The 16,803-nt window shown below is 48.4% G+C and overlaps 1 protein-coding gene across 1 annotated transcript in view; it reads right to left on the bottom strand.

The window, feature by feature from the left end:
• LOC146195993 (uncharacterized) overlaps window positions 1-3,550 on the bottom strand; it is a 152,666-nt gene extending 149,116 nt beyond the window's left edge. Inside the window, exons 1-2 of the mRNA XM_084596896.1 lie at window positions 3,409-3,550; window positions 2,522-2,784 (exon numbers count right to left, since the gene is read on the bottom strand). Of these exons, the coding sequence (XP_084453022.1) occupies window positions 2,522-2,784; window positions 3,409-3,550 (405 nt within the window). The remainder of the gene's footprint in view (window positions 1-2,521; window positions 2,785-3,408) is intronic.
• Window positions 3,551-16,803: the final 13,253 nt, after the last annotated feature.

A 16,803-nucleotide genomic window follows, 5' to 3' on the forward strand; every position in this document is an offset into this window, starting at 1 on the left:
TACATCACAATTAAACTAAAGCTATTTGGCAGAGTTCTGGAGAGAAACTTTCGCGGCAGTATCACCCGACTGTTCATCCCATACATAGGCACCTAGCGTCACCTAGCGAGGGAATGTTCACTTTCAGTATGCGAGAGCTCAGCGAAGTCAGCCCGCCCTTTTAAAGGCGGTGTTATTTATGCTCAAATGCATTCTATGTTGCCGGGAGCTTAATCGGGACCACCGAGAACTGCCAGCCAACAGACTCTAGCCATAAAATGTTATGATCCTATACCATGCATTAATGTGTTACATATGTGCTACCAAAGGCCTCACAAGCCTTTTGCTTGGGCTGGTCTGTCGCAATCACGTGCGGCTATTAGTTGAGAAAAGGCTTAATATTATTATTATTATTATTATTATTATTATTATTATTATTATTATTATTATTAGTAGTAGTAGTAGTAGTAGTAGTAGTAGTAGTAGTAGTAGTAGTAGTAGTAGTAGTAGTAGTAGTAGTAGTAGTAGTAGTAGTAGTAGTATTATATCGGGCCTAATTAAAGCGATTCTGTTTGCGCAGCTGACGAAAATAAGACAGAACACTAAATATTTATTATTTCGGATTACTTATCTCCTTACAGAATCAATATACAAACATACTCATTCAACATTGCATATCATTAAGCATATACGTTAATACTTTGTAGCGTTGTGCATTCAAAAGTGCGTACCTTGTATAATAAAGCGAAGTATTTTTTAAACTGGGACATTAAAGTAGTTACAAATGAGCAATCTTTTATTTACCACGGGCGTGGGGTGGAATCAGGATATAACGTACCACAAATCTTGTTTTCAAGTGACGATGGTAAAATAATCGTTGTCAATCTTAGAGATTGTGGGCTGTGCTGCGTTTCATGGCGAATAAGCATCTAAGGCTATTGCGCCAAACTCGATCAGAAATCATTGGCTTTATAAAAAATGTTAATGTAAGTTTAAAATTTCGTTATTTGTTAGGAATATTTGCTTGTTTTAAAAATGTAAACGCGCAAGACATTTTCACGAGATGATTTTCTCCTAGAAGGTAACAAGGGTGAAACGGTACACACTCGGAGTAAAACAACGGAAAGTGCTTTTCCTTAGTGTGTCTAGTTTTATACATGAACATAATATGTTAATTACACTGAGCGCTTCCCCACGCAAATCACATTTTGGTATCTTCTTCTGCAAGAATAAAACTGTGAGTGAGGTGCGGCATAAAATAGCTTGTGAAACGTTCCTGGTGCGAGCATGACTTCCATTGTGCTATTATACGTTTTACGAGTTGCAACTTAATATTCACTTCAGTGTTAAATAGTGACTGCCAGTTATATCTCGGCTTACAGTATACTAACTGTCTTGCGTGATTGGATAGATTGTTTAATATTTTATTCTCTAGATGGTGTGCACCCCCGTATGTATTTTTTCATTTTCATCTATTCCAACATGCTTCGGAATTCGTATGTTTTGTACGTGTGTTGTGGCTCTTCTTGTGTTGAATATAGTGTAACAACCCTTTCAGGGCCAAATTTTCAAATCACAACAAGAAATTTTTTTCAGACTGTTTTTTTATTACAAACTCAAGCAAAAATAAATAAAAAAATCCTAACTTGACCTCTTGGCTGATATCGGGCTATTACCATTATGATTCCCCCAGGAGTCATTGGTCAGTTAGGGTCATCCTGTACCGCCTCTAGCTGTTGTGGAATTCCACAAAGCAGTTTTTGGTGTTGCTGAGGCAGAGCCTTATGTTACATTTTGTACACTTCCACTTTGTGTATGAACAAACACAGAGTTTGCAGCGTTGCTTTACGTCTTCAAACTGTGGCCAGTGAGCCATCTGGTCGTACCTTGTGTCAGCTGATGGGGGTGGGTTAGCTGGTCGACCACATTTTTGCATGGGTGCGCTTGGACTTGTTGCAGGCCTGCCCCTTTTTCTTTTTGAAACCTTTCCTGACTTCCACAGCGCGTCAGAGACATCCAAGACGAAATCAAACAACGTCAGCTGCTTTGAAATCTGAAGCTGATTTTCGTGCCTCCTGTAGATAAGCCACGAGTTCACTGCTATGAGGTTGAGGAAGTGCACGAACAATTTTTTATACCACTTGTTGAACCTTGTTGGGATCCTGTAGTACTCGATCAGTTGGTCTGCCAGGTCGACACCTCCCATTGTTTCATTGTACGTCTTCACGATTGCTGGCCGACCGACCAACACATGTTTTTTGTCTGAAGCACTCCACCGTTTCACCTCATCTGTTGGCTCAACTCCCACATATGATGATGCGAGCTGAACAGATTTACTGTCAAGCCATCGCAGAGCTACTATGTCCTCTGTGCTTTCTACTCGATGATCAAAAGCACCTCTTCCTTCCTTACGAAGGTCCTTCTCGCTCTTCAGTGCACAGCGTCTCATGCGATTGCTGCGAATTGTACCGCACGAGTATACTCCTTTTTTCTTGAGTGCCTCGATTAGCTCAATTGAGCAGAACCAGTTGTCGAAGGTTACCTTGAAGTTCTGGTGATTTGGGAGGCCTTCGCATAGTGCCATGACAACATTCCCTGAGAAGCCTAAATTGTAGTCTTGGCTTTTGCTGAGCGTGTACGCACCAGCATACACTGCAAACTGGTGCACGATCCCCGAAATTCCGGCCCGAACAAAAATTTTGAAGCCCCATTTGTGAGGTTTGCTCTTCATGTACTGGCGCAAGCTTGACCTTCCCTTGAATGGAGCAATTTGCTCATCCACGCTCTGTGCTTCCTCAGGGGGAACTGCCAAGCATTTTTCCTGGAGAGCATCCAAAAATGGGCGCAACTTGAAAAGAATGTCAAAATTGGGATCGTCTCTTGGCAACATCTGCGTGTTGTCGGCGACGTGAAAATATCGTCTCAAAATCTTGAATCTCTTTCTGGACATGGTCTCAGAAACAGGAGAAAACTGGAGCTTTTCTGACCAATACAGATGGTATTGGGGAAATGGGATCAGCCCCATTAGAAAAAGCATACCTACAAATTGCTCAATCTCGTCGCCGTCGGTATTGATAGATTTGCCACTTTTTTGGACAGAGTACAAATTTGTCTGCTCTGCCAAGTTGTCAACCATTTGACGATCAAAGAACTGTCTGAAGTATTGAAACGGAGTCATAACTTCAGGTGGTGGATCGGGAACAGAACCTTTCCACTGAACGTCAATATCCGGCATGGACATTTTTTGCCCCACAAACGTCCTCTTCACTTGTTTATTTGTGGCAGCCTTTTTTCCCTTTGCTGACTGGCTTGCTTTACCGCGACGATTGGTTGACGGAGCATCGGTTTTGCTGCTCTCGTCTTCACTTTCTGAGCTTTCTTCAAAGTCCGATTCCGACGAATCAGAAACGTCATGCGGTGACAGCTCACCAAGTTCGAATCCCGAAGGGTGGGGATCATCATCCTCGTCGTCTGTAGTGTCGGCAGCGAAGATGTCTACGATGTCACGCCCCCGGAACTTCGAAAGGCGCCTTGGTTGCGACCGTCCATAAAAGGTGACTGGGTCCACCATTGTGAGCCAATGACTCCTGCAGGAATCAAAACATTCGAGAGCTTTCACGGAGCCGTTCATTCCTTTGAGCGGGCAAAAAGTGAGTGCGCGCGTAAATAAAGGCACAAAGAACGTGACAAATTTTTTCGAAAGCTCAGAAATATCTCTTACCCTCGGAATAGATGCACGAAATTCTTGCAAACATCCACTTGAGCAGCCTTGGTGAAAAAGCCCGCGAACTTCACATTGACTGCAAAGAGTAGAACCTGTGCTCCCATCTAGCGGTGCAAAGGCTAACTAGACTCTTCGAGAAATTCATTCCAAGTGTCAGTTTCGGTTTCGCTTTTTGTGTCAGGCAGTGAAGCCCGCCAGTGTATTATGATTCCTGCAGGAATCATTGGCCAAGAAAGGGTTTGACAACTTTTCTGGCCTGAACTGAGGTGAGTAGGTTTAAAGAATCAGTGTAAATTATTTTGTTCTTGTTGTTCTCGTTTGTTATTTTTGCTATAGCCATACAAACCGCATACGACTGAATAGGGTAAATGGAACTATACTGAGGCAATCAGTTTGTATCACTCCACGTTGTATCTCATAACAGTCTCTTGATGTAGCAAATAATAACCCGTCCTCTAACGTTCCAGTCGAATTTCTAACTTATGAAGGTGGTTTTAATATGGTACTCTGTCTTAAAGTTAAATCCTCAGCCGGCCCGGACAACATACCTAATTTGTTCATGCACCTCTATGCCGAACCATTCGCTCACATTTTAACCTATCTTTTTTCGTTTATCATTTTCTGAATGTATCCTTCCAAGCGAGTGGCGTGTATATCCAGAGTGGTTTTAATCAATAAAAAGGGTGATCGTCAGAATGTGGCGAACTATGGAAATATCTCGATAACTTACAGCACATGTACACTGTTTAAACATATCATAGCAGACTACGTTGACCTTGAACAGAAAAATTTCCTAGCCCAGTTTCAACTGGGTTCCGAATAGGCTCATCAACTACCACACAGCTTGTGACTACGATTCATGAGTTTGCTTCATCACTAGGTAAGGGCGGTGAAATAAACGCAGATTTTTGTTAGATTTTAGCAAAGCCTTCGACCACGCTTATCATAGCAAACTCGTATCTGAGCTCCATATCCCTGGTATTCCTAGTAATCAGATCAGATTTTCAGGGATCGGAGTCCCATCAGCTTTAGGTCGTTCCCCTTCGCTCTTTGCGCGGGCAAATAAGTCAACGTAAGCCACCATAGTCATCGCGCTGCCCGACCAAGGCGTCTTAGCCCCTGAATAACGGCAGCACACTAGACACAGGCAGAGGATGTACGTTGCGTCTGCGGCGCGCTAAGGGCCGAAGTACAGGCGCCATGTGCGTAGGCCTCCTCGCATTGAGCCGGACGCCTTCGAGCCAGCACTCCGTCGGCGGCCATTTTTCCCGTGTCTGACTGTCGGTATAACTTTCCCTTTTCTTGTCCTATCTTGTTGCCATCATAGATTGTACGCTATATTTGTTTAATCGATTAAGACTATTTTTGTGTTTGCACTGTTTGTCGAGTTTTGTGATTGACTACGTTTTGTATCTTACCCTTGTTCATTTTATTCTTACCTTTGTTCTCCTTGCTAATAATAAAATGTTCTAAATGTTCTCCGCACTCTTGGAATTCCTTCTGATTCACCAACGCGCCGACACACGCAAACCCTACACGGGCAGACAGGCCTCAGAGAGAGAGAGAGAAATAACATTTATTGGCACCTGTCAAAAGGTTGGCGAGGATCCGAGGCGCAGCTCTGTCCCAGCCTTGTACTCTCCATCAGCCGCCGACCCGGATCTCTTGGATCTGAGCAGCAACCAGGGCGAGACGGATGACTTCAAGTTGCCCTTTTTCGACTGTTGGAGAATTAGTGCCTCCCAGGACTCATCTGTTCTGTCAGGTTCTTCAAATCTAGGACACTTCCATATCCTGGGGATCATGTCCGCTATGCCGTCCCAATGTTTGCACCTTGGGCTAAACATTTCCGGGTGCCACTTGCTGTAAAGCTGGGGGTTTGGGAATGCTCCAGTTTGTAGCTTACGCCACATAACCTTCTCGCTTTTGGTGAGTTGCTTACACGCTTTTCGAAAATAATGATCTGCCTAATTTGTAATGATTATGTTGTCTAACTCTGAGTCCGAGGACAGTTGCTGGCGTAAAACAGCTTCTGTGTATAGACGGCATGCGCCTGGCAGCCGTTGGCCATAGCAGTTTGTGACACTCTTATTTCGCATATTTCAAAGCGATAGCCTTAAATGCCGCGTGCAAACTCAGACTTAGCCGGTATTTTAGGCGTTGTGAGCAAATCGTCACGGGCATCACTTGACAGGTTACAAATCTGAGCACCGATTATTCTATGGATTGTATGCTTTACAACGCCACAGTATCAGAATGTTTTGAGAAGCTGGAAACTGAGGTTAGTCGTTTAAGGTGGTAGAGTGGGGTACGAATCGGCTTCTAGGGTTCATGGATGGCGAGTCAGGCGCGTTATTTACAGATCATGCAGGAACAATGGTGTGGCTTGCTTAAAGCAAGGCCATGGCCGCCTATAACCTGTGCTGGATGTGAGGGAGCTTAGTAGCATACGCTGATAAAACTCCATGAAATGTTGCAGGTAGAAGTTAAGAATTTAATAACTCAGATAGCAGGGCCACACGTCCGCAAACGTAAGGTCGATTTAAGCAATGTCTTGTCGGTGATCCTGGCAGACGTCAGACGAGTTGTACGAGGCAGCAACAGTACGGAAGATACTGTGGTAAAAAATTTGCGCGTATACCCGTTTAAACTCCTAAACCGAACCCTGTCGCGGCTACCATTTCTCAAGCAAAAACTTATTATTGCCTTTCCTCGCTGCAAACAATTGCCACTTTCTGGCCTTGTGTCATGAACTCGGCGCACATTTTCATCAAGCCGGCACGGCGCGAGGCCCGCGCGGCGTCGCGTGGAAAGCATGTAGAGAAAAGCCCCCTTACCTACGCGGGAGAGCGCGTAGCTTTGTACGCGTTGTCGTCACCCTCTTTCCCATTGCCCGGGGAGGACGGTGGTTCTTCGGACTGGAATACGCCAGAAAATTCCAGCATCTTCTTCTATGGGACCTAGCCAATGACGACGCGCGGCTCGACGGGAGGAGAAGAGAGAGCTATAACCAGCGAAGCAAAGTGTGTGTGCGCGCTAGCTTTGACGCGTGCTAACAAACAGACGCGGCGCGCCCTATTTAAAGCGACCGTGCCGTTTGTTGAGTCAGTCAGTCAGTTCGTCAGTGTTTTGCGACGTGCTCGCCTGTGCTTCGGCTGGACTCCCGGGGATCACCCGCTGCTGGCAAGCCCACGGACTTTCAAGGGAGCGGAGCTAGTCTCGTATGGCGGCCACATCGTGACTCTTGAGGCGTAGGACTGCAACAGTGCCCGGTGAACAATTTGGTGTTTGTTTATGTAACTCTCTCGTGTTTGATCTGTTGTAAAGCCTGTGTTATTGAATCATTCTGTAGTTGCATGCTTAGCGTTTGTATTCTGTGAACCTCTCGTCTGTTGTATTTCAAGTGATCTTGTGTATTCATTGTATCGTCTCTTGCTCTACATAAATTGTGTTTTGTTTGTTACTTCTGACTCCGATCCTTACTCTAGTTTGAACCGGCGACAGCTGGGCACCAAACGGCCACCCCCTTCTGTCACTACAAGGTAGTTGAATTCCGGCTGAGCTTGCCACGCAGGTCGAGGGCAGCTCCTTTGCGACCGGAACAGCTACCCCCACTCACTCTAAGGGTGTCTGGGAGTGTGCGCACCGTTAAGGGCGCATCGTTAATAATTCCCCGCTAATTATTAACGGGTGACAATTATTCTGGCGTCCGCGACAGGACGTTTGGTGCATTCAAGCTCAGAGGACGGAGAACGAGTTGGAAGAGTTTACGAAGAGGTCGTAAACAGTGTAGCAGCAGAGCGGTAGCGAGAGGTAGTGCCGCGCGGAAGCGTTTAGGCGAGGTTCGCTAAGCAGTGTTTAGGCTACACCCAGACGGTTCGCGCTTCAGATATGAATCTGAAAGAGTGGATTGAGGCTGGCACCCAGCTGGGGTTGTCCGGTGCCGAACTGCGCAAATGGGTTAACCAGAGAGAAAAAGAAGAAAGAGAGAGAGAAGAAAAGGAACGAGAGAGAGAAGAAAAGGAACGAGAGAGAGAAGAAAAAGAACGAGAGAGGGCTCGAAAGGAAGCCGAGGAAGAAAGAGAGAGAGCAGAAAAAGAACGAGAGAGGGCACGAAAGGAAGCCGAGGAGGAACGAGAGAGGGCTCGAAAAGAAGCCGAGGAAGAAAGAGAGAAGGCTCGAAAGGAGCGGGAAGAGGAATTTCAGCGAGAAAAGGAATTACTTACTATGAAACTTCAGCTCCAAAACTCAGGGAACAACAACGGTTTAGCTGAAGTGCATAGCTCCAGTGAAGGACATAGCAGCTTGCGTATAGACGCAAGTAAATTGATTCCGAAATACGACGAGAGAAGAGACGATCTCGACGCGTTCCTCTTGCGTTTCGAAAGGATCGCCATAAATGCCAATTGGACAGACGGTGAATGTGCTACCATCTTGAGCACTTGCCTTAGTGGCGAAGCATTAAGCGTATTTGGAAGACTTCCTCCTGAGGATGCCGGCAGCTATAACAAAGTGAAAGCTGCATTACTTAAAAGGTTTAGATTTACGACGGATGGGTTTCGAGAGAAGTTCAGGACTGGGAAACCTATGGACGGTGAAACGGCAACACAGTATGTTGCGCGACTGAGTCATTATTTCGACCGCTGGACAGAACTCTCAAAAATTAAACTTGAGTATGGCGCACTTCACGAACTCCTAATTAAGGAACAATTTCTGGGTAGCTGTCACCCTGGTTTGTCGCTTTATTTAAAAGAAAGAAAGGCACATACATTGGATGAAATGATGGAGCTCGCAGACCAGTATTTGGAAGCCCAGGGAGGCGAAAATTTGAGCAAAATTGTAAATTCTGAAACCCCTCAAAAGCCCGAATTCCGGCAGACAAAACCTAGAGTAAAGTCACCCCCGAGGTGCTATCTCTGCGGACAACTAGGCCATTATGCACCTAATTGCCGCAAACTCGCAACCAACAATCAATCCTCGTGTTGGAAATGCGGACAGAAGGGCCACAAAGCAATGTCGTGTCCCGACGCTGACAAGGCAGCGCCGCAGGCGGCATGCGCGAGGACTCCGTCAGAGTCGGAATATCGCCTGAAGGAAGAAGAGGCCGACGGCTTTGTTGAGCTTAAGAACGGCAAGAAAGTCCGCGTGGTGCACGGCCAAGAGGAGGAGGAAGCAGAGAGAGGGGTTAATCGGAAGGACAAGAAAATCCGGGTGGTGAACGCCGTAGTACATGCACAACCTGGATCTTCGGTGAATCGGATGCCGGTTTCGAGGGGAAAGATAAAAGGAAAATCAGTTTCTGTGCTACGAGATACAGGTAGCAGTGCCGTAACTATTAAACGCAGTTTTATTCATGAGAATGATCTGACTGGCGAGAAATGTCCTGTGAGACTAATTGACGGCTCAATTCAATTACTCCCTGAGGCAAAATTGGAAGTGCAGACGCCATATTATTCTGGAAAACTGACAGCCCTGTGCATGGAGCGTCCTATCTATGATTTGGTGTTGGGAAATATCAAGGGCGCAACATCTCCCGAGGATCCTGATCAAAGTCCCGCGCCGGTGCGCTGCAAGGAATCTAAAAAGAAAAAGGCAAGGCGAGGAAAGCAAGGCCATGAGAAGCCGGAAGAAAAGCCTCGAGACATGAATAAACAAAAGGAAGCCTCTCAGGAGGAAACTGAAAAGAAAGAGACGGCTCAGGAAATTAAGTCGGGAATGCCTAGGCCGTCGTTGATGCAGGTAGCCCAAGTGGTTTTCCTACTTATGGGGGAATTTCTTGGAATATTTCACCTTCAGCGGAAGGAATACCGGTGCCTTAGAAAGAGCACTACTACAGTGATTCTTTTTGTTGGTCTGTGCGCGTTGGCACAGGTTCCCGCGTATCCGTCGGCGCTACTGGTTGTAGGGGCAATTATCGGCACACATTGGTTGTGTGGTTTGCAAGGGGACTATAAGTCATGCCTCAGGGAATTTTCAGTAGCCCGATCGGGGAACATAGGAGCGTCTCAAATGCGAGAGCCTAGAGCGAAGGCAGAATCCTTGGCGGACAGAGGCGTGTCACGCACTGATCGCAGGTTATAATTACGCTCGCAAATTTAGGTTCGTGCGCTTCGCATTTGAAAAGCGGTGTGTTGTTGATTCTTATGTGTATCTGACGACAATGTGGTGCTATGTTTGTGAACATCATGGCATTGATGTGTGAATTTTGTAGTGTGTTATGGCAGTTGTGAAATTTGTGCAATGTGTGGACATTTGCCCCATATATTTGTGAGCGCATGCATGTGCGCGCGATGTTCATGGTTGTTGTGAATATTGTGGGACAATATTCTTTAAGGGAGGGGCAGTGTCACGAAATCGGCGCACATGTTCATCAAGCCGGCACGGCGCGAGGCCCGCGCGGCGTCGCGTGGAAAGCATGTAGAGAAAAGCCCCCTTCCCTACGCGGGAGAGCGCAGAGCTTTGTACTCGTTGTCGTCACCCCCTTTCCCGGATTACGCCAGAAAATTCCAGCATCTTCTATGGGACCTAGCCAATGACGACGCGTGGCTCGACGGGAGGAGAAGAGAGAGCTATAACCAGCGAAGCTAAGTGTGTGTGCGCGCTAGCTTTGACGCGTGCTAACAAACAGACGCGGCGCGCCCTATTTAAAGCGACCGTGCCGTTTGTTGAGTCAGTCAGTCAGTTCGTCAGTGTTTTGCGACGTGCTCGCCAGTGCTTCGGCTGGACTACCGGGGATCACCCGCTGCTGGCAAGCCCACGGACTTTCAAGGGAGCGGCGCTCGTCTCGTATGGCGGCCACATCATAACTCTTGAGGCGTCGGACGCAACAGTGCCCGGTGAACAATTTGGTGTTTGTTTATGTAACTCTCTCGTGTTTGATCTGTTGTAAAGCCTGTGTTATTGAATCATTCTGTAGTTGCATGCTTAGCGTTTGTATTCTGTGAACCTCTCGTCTGTTGTATTTCAAGTGATCTTGTGTATTCATTGTATCGTCTCTTGCTCTACATAAATTGTGTTTTGTTTGTTACTTCTGACTCCGATCCTTACTCTGGTTTGAACCGGCGACAACTGGGCACCAAACGGCCACCCCCTTCTGTCACTACAAGGTAGTTGAATTCCGGCTGAGCTTGCCACGCAGATCGAGGGCAGCTCCTTTGCGACCGGAACAGCTACCCCCACTCACTCTAAGGGTGTCTGGGAGTGTGCGCACCGTTAAGGGCGCATCGTTAATAATTCCCCGCTAGTTATTAACTGGTGACACCTTGTCATTTTTTGACGCTGTTGTCTTACATCCAAACTCGTTATGTTCTGGTAGCTGTGTTGCGAACGCTAAAAATGCATTATAGAGCAATTTCAGAGACTGGCGCTGGCAGAAAGAAAGGCTAAGGACTATTCTCTGAAATTGAGCTATAATGGATCCTAGATACCATACCATCTATCCTTCCTTCACTTCTTTTTAAACTCTGTTGCGAACTCTACTTACAAGGATTAAAGAGGGAGAATGTTAGCTTCAGTAAGCATACGATGACTACTTTTAGATACCTCGGTTGTAAACTGTCAGGCTGAAAAGCTTGCCTTCTCTGCCTTGCTGCTTGCTGCTTGCTTCGTATGCTCATAGCTTGTACACAGCTTTCCCAAGCGGCACGGCGCTCTCGATAGGTATTGAGCAAGAGGTTTTAAATCGCCTAATGAACACATCCGCAGAAGGAAATAGGAAAGAAAGCCTCTATAATAGGAAACTATTGCTTTCCGGCTATTTTGAACTTTAAAAATTTATATAGCACCTTTCTCCATGCCCACAGTTCTGTAATATGTTTTCTAGTAACACGAACAAGCTACGAAGATCATGCCAGATATTAGGAACTAGTAGTATGAGAAGCGTTCTAATGTCGCTTAACTTATTGATCAATGTATATGATTTATACATCACGTTTAACTCTACACTATCGATAACTCCATTTTTACGTTTCAATAGACAATATATTTGTATAACGGCATCATTATAATATTATGCGAACATCAAATCCGATTCATGATTATTTTAACTAGTGGATCGGTGCGCCAGCCAATGTTGCGGCAGCTGAACTTGTCACAAAGATCACGTCAGTGCTCCTGGCAGACGTCAAGCCTGGGAGATAGGTTATGCTGCCGTCATTTAGCGGTTCAATTGAATGTTTTACAAGAAGTTCCGCAAGTTTGGCACCTCGGACACATGTGTGTGAGCTTCCCCAAGTTTCATTGCGAGCGTTGAAGTGTCCGCAAATATTGTCACGTAGCCGTTTGGGCCCGTAACCAGAAGGTTGGTTTTAATAGGGGGGTTGACCTAGAAGGCACAGAAGAGTAGGTCCAGAGAGCACTGAGAGACAGCAGCCGACTTCAGCTTCTTCTCAAACGCCACGAGACCACTTCTTCCAGTCCGCGCACGAGACTCTCGATGAGCTGCCGCCTAGCGGCTGCTGTTGCACACGCTACATTACCCCCCTCTCTAAAAAAATAAATGCGAGTTTGATGAATTCAAAAGCAGAAAGAAAAAAAATAAAGCAAGAAACATGCGGTAGGCGGGGCGCTAATTTTCTCGCGAAAAGCACGGTTTCATGCGCACGACATGAGCAACCTCGGATTTCTGCTGACGACGAGTAGAAGAAAAGCCGTCCGGAAGCACTTCGTAAGTCACGTCGCTCAGCTGACGGACGCTCAGCTCTTTGTATGGGCCAAAGTACTGTTCCAGAAGTTTTTGGGATAGTCCCCGACGTCGAATCGGAGTCCAGAGCCACACCCTGTCGCCCGGTTCGAAAGTCACTACACGGTGGCGGTGATCGTACCGCTGGGCGTCTCGACCTTGCTGGTTCCGGATGCGTGCCCTCGCCAGCTGTCGTGCTTGTTCTGTGCGTTGAGTTAACTCCTCGGCGCCAACTTCGAGGTCACGGCCGTCGTGGGGCAACATGGCTTCGAGCATTGTCGAAACTTCACGGCCATACAATAAGGAGAAAGGCGTCATTTGCGTTGTTTCCTGCTGCGCCGTGTTGTACGCGAACGTGACGTACGGGAGGGCGTCATCCCAAGACCGATGTTCAACATCCACGTACATGGACATCATGTCGGCGAGAGTTTTGTTCAGACGTTCTGTCAAGCCATTAGTTTGTGGATGGTAGGCTGTTGACCTGCGATGGGTAGTGCCGCTTAGCTGCATGACAGATTCCAGTAGCTTGGCAGTGAAAGTAGTGCCTCGGTCCGTTATTATAACTCTCGGGGCGCCGTGCCTGAGGACTATGCGTTCGATGAAAAATTTCGCTGCCTCGATTGCCGTACCACGCTGGAGGGCCTTCGTTTCAGCGTAACGCGTAAGGTAATCTGTAGCGACAATTATCCACCTGTTGCCGGAATCAGAAATTGGAAAAGGACCCAACAAATCCATGCCAACTTGTTCGAATGGGTATCTTGGCACTTGAACAGGATGTAGTAAACCGGCCGGTTTCACAGGCGGTGTTTTTCGTCGCTGGCAATCATGGCATGTTCTCACGTAATGGCGTACTGCGGCCGCAAGGTTTGGCCAATAATAACTCTTCTTAATTCGGGCCAGAGTTCGAGCATACCCCAGGTGACCCGCGGTGGGCTCGTCATGACATGCCTGTAAGATTTCTTCGCGAAGAGACTCTGGTACGACGAGGAGATTATCTCTTCCCGTCGGAGCGAAGTTGATCTTGTATAAAACATTGTTTCGCATGCAAAACGACGAATGCGTTCTGGCGAAGAGACGGGGAATTTCTGTAGTGCGCTCTTCTAGAAAATCAATAAGTGGTGCGAGAGCCGGATCATTACGTTGCTGCTGCGAAACAGTGAGCGCGTCGACGGCTGCGATAAGGGGAAAGTCTGGTTCTTCGTCTTCCCGCGCAGCCTCGACAGGTGAACGGGACAAGCAGTCAGCGTCGTTGTGCTGACGTCCAGACTTATACACGATGGTCATGTGGAACTCCTGTAGCCGTAAGCTCCATCGTGCAAGGCGTCCGGAGGGGTCTCGCAAGTTTGTTAACCAGCACAGAGAGTGGTGGTCACTCACAACCCGAAAGTGCCGGCCATAAAGATAGGGTCGAAATTTCATCACCGCCCATACAACGGCCAGACATTCTTTTTCGGTGGTTGAATAGTTTGATTCGGCACGGGACAAAGTCCGGCTTGCGTATGCGATAACTCGCTCGGCACCGTCTTGCCACTGGACGAGTACAGCGCCTAGACCCACGTTGCTGGCATCTGTGTGGACCAGAGTCTCGGCATTCGCATCGAAATGGGCAAGTACAGGTGTTGTCTGCAAGCGGTGCCGTAACTCGTCGAATGCCTTTTGCTGTACGTCCGTCCAGGTGAAGGTGACATCATCCCGGGTGAGACGTGTCAACGGAGCGGCAATGCGTGAAAAGTTTTCAATAAATCTGCGGTAATAGGCGCAGAGGCCCAAGAAACGGCGAACTGTCTTCTTGTTACATGGAGTAGGGAATTTGGTGACGGCAGCTGTTTTAGCGGGATCGGGACGAACTCCTCGATGGCTGACGACGTGGCCCAAGAACATGAGCTCTTCATAGCCAAAGTGACACTTTTGTGGTTTTAACGTGAGGCCGGCAGATCTGATAGCCCGTAGCACAGCGAAGAGACGTTGGAGGTGTTCCTCGAACGTTGGTGAAAACACAACAACGTCGTCCAGGTAGACTAGACACATCTGCCATTTAAGACCAGATAGAACTGCGTCCATCATTCGCTGAAATGTCGCTGGAGCGGAGCACAATCCGAAAGGTAGGACTTTGAATTCATAAAGTCCATCGGGCGTGACAAACGCTGTCTTCTCGCGATCACGTTCATCGACTTCGATCTGCCAGTAACCGCTCTTGAGATCAAGCGATGAAAAGTAGCGCGCGTGGCGCAACCGGTCTAATGAGTCATCAATGCGTGGCAGCGGGTAGACGTCTTTTTTTGTGACCTGATTGAGCTTACGGTAGTCCACACAGAACCTTACACTTCCGTCTTTCTTAACGAGGACAACAGGCGAAGCCCAGGGACTCCTCGATGGCTGGATGACACCGTCATTTAACATCTCGTCGACCTGTTGAGCAATGACTTCGCGTTCCCGCGGTGACACTCGGTAGCGGTTCTGTCTGACTGGTCGGGTGCGGTCGTCGGTTATTATGCGGTGCTTGGTCAAGGGCGTCTGTTCAACCGCGGAGGCGGATGAGAAGCAGTCTGGAAACTGAAAGAGTAGCCCAACGAGTCTGTCCTTCTCTGCCGGTGATAGAGCGGGATTCACATCAGGGTTGAAGTTGGGCGTTTGGCTGGCAGACGTGTTGGTCTCAAGAACAAAGCAGCCGTGGGCTGCTTCTGCGACACCTTCAAAGTAAGCTACCGTGGTGCCTTTAGCGATGCGTTGCCGTTCGTTCCCGAAGTTCGTAATCAGTACGTGAGCTAGACCATTAGTCAGATGAACTATACCGCGTGCAACACAGACTCCATGATGTAACAGAAGCTCTATGTTCTATTCGGCAACACCGGCAGCACAGGACTGATCGTCGCACCTGACTGCGACGAGAGCAGACGAACGCGGCGGCATGAATACATCCGCGTCAACGATGCGTAAAGGTGCGTGGCGTCTTTCTGAGTCAGCGGTCATCGTTTCAGGCGTCGAAAACGTTACAGTACGGCGAGGAACATTAATAATCGCCCCATGCTCACGTAAAAAGTCCATGCCGAGTATGAGATCCTTGCAGCAGTGTGGCAGGATAACAAAAACGGCTACAAAGGCTGAATTGGCGATGGTTACTCGGGCAGTGCATCGTCCGATCGGCGTCATAAGGTGACCGCCAGCAGTACGAATTTGCGGCCCCAGCCATTCAGTTTTCACCTTAGAGAGCCGATCTGCGAAATTTTTGCTTATTATTGAGAAGTCTGCTCCGGTGTCTACCAAAGCTGTTACTGGGTGTCCGTCGACGAGAACGGAAAGGTCGGCGCTAACAACTTGATCGGCTTGAGGTTGATTGGGAGTTTCGGATTCATGTGGCGGCTGCGGCATCCTGGTCACAGCATCGGACTGAGTCGTCACGGGGGGGTCTTCGGGATATCGGTTCCGTTCGTCAGCAACCTGCCCCCCTGAGGTCGCCGCCTTCAGTTTCCCCGGTGTGGGCTTGGCGACCGGCGCCTCGGCGCATCATTAAAATCACGGCGGCTAGGTGACAAGTAGCGCGCGGGTGAAGACTGTGTACGGCTGCTTGAAGAGGTTGCACGGGTTGCGAGGTATTCCTCGATTTCTGGAGGGCGTTCGCCGACCCGGGGACGCGGGGAATCCCGAGAAAAACCCCGAAGACCGAGCTCACGGTATGGACAACGACGGTACAAGTGGCCGGGTTCTCCACAGTGGTAGCACAGCGGCCGTTGGCGAGGAGTGCGCCAGACGTCTGCCTTCCGAACCGGTGGCTGCATGACGGGGCTCTGCTGGGGCGGTGGCTGGTAGGAAGGCTGGTAGTATAGTGGCTGAGGAGCGGACGGCTGTATGACGAGGCTCTGCTGGTATGGCGGCTGGAAGGACGGTTGGTAGAACGGTGGCTGCAAAGTGGGTGGCGGCTGTGCTTCGAATCGAAGCTGTTGCGCAGGAGGCACTGCAGGCCGACGAAGAGCCGCTGCGTAGTTCATAGAACGAGGCTCCGACGGTGACTCAGGCGGGGACAATGTCTGACGTATTTCTTCCCACACGGCTTCGGTGACAGCCACGGCAGTCGGGTTAGGTGATCCAAAGTTGAACTTGAGGAGCTCCTCGCGAACTACCTCGCGGATCAGCTCACGCAGAGAGTGATCGTCAGTGGATCCGTTCAATGTGGCCACATTGCTGAAGGGCTGACCACAGGCAGACTCCGTGCGCCGGTATCTTTGCTGCAGGGCTCGCTCAATGAGGGTAGCTTCATTGATGAAGTCCGCGACGGTTTGAGGTGGACTCCGAACCAGACCAGCGAAGAGGGGTTCTTTTACGCCCTGCATCAGGTGGCGCAACTTCGCTGATTCCGTCATGTCGGGATCAGCCCGTCGGCAAAGACGCGTCACGTCCTCAGCGAACATGGCCACGCTCTCGT

This window comes from Amblyomma maculatum, chromosome 3, assembly GCF_055883805.1.
Source record: "Amblyomma maculatum isolate TAMU_Amacu chromosome 3, ASM5588380v1, whole genome shotgun sequence".
In the NCBI taxonomy this organism is placed as follows: Eukaryota; Metazoa; Arthropoda; class Arachnida; order Ixodida; family Ixodidae; genus Amblyomma; species Amblyomma maculatum.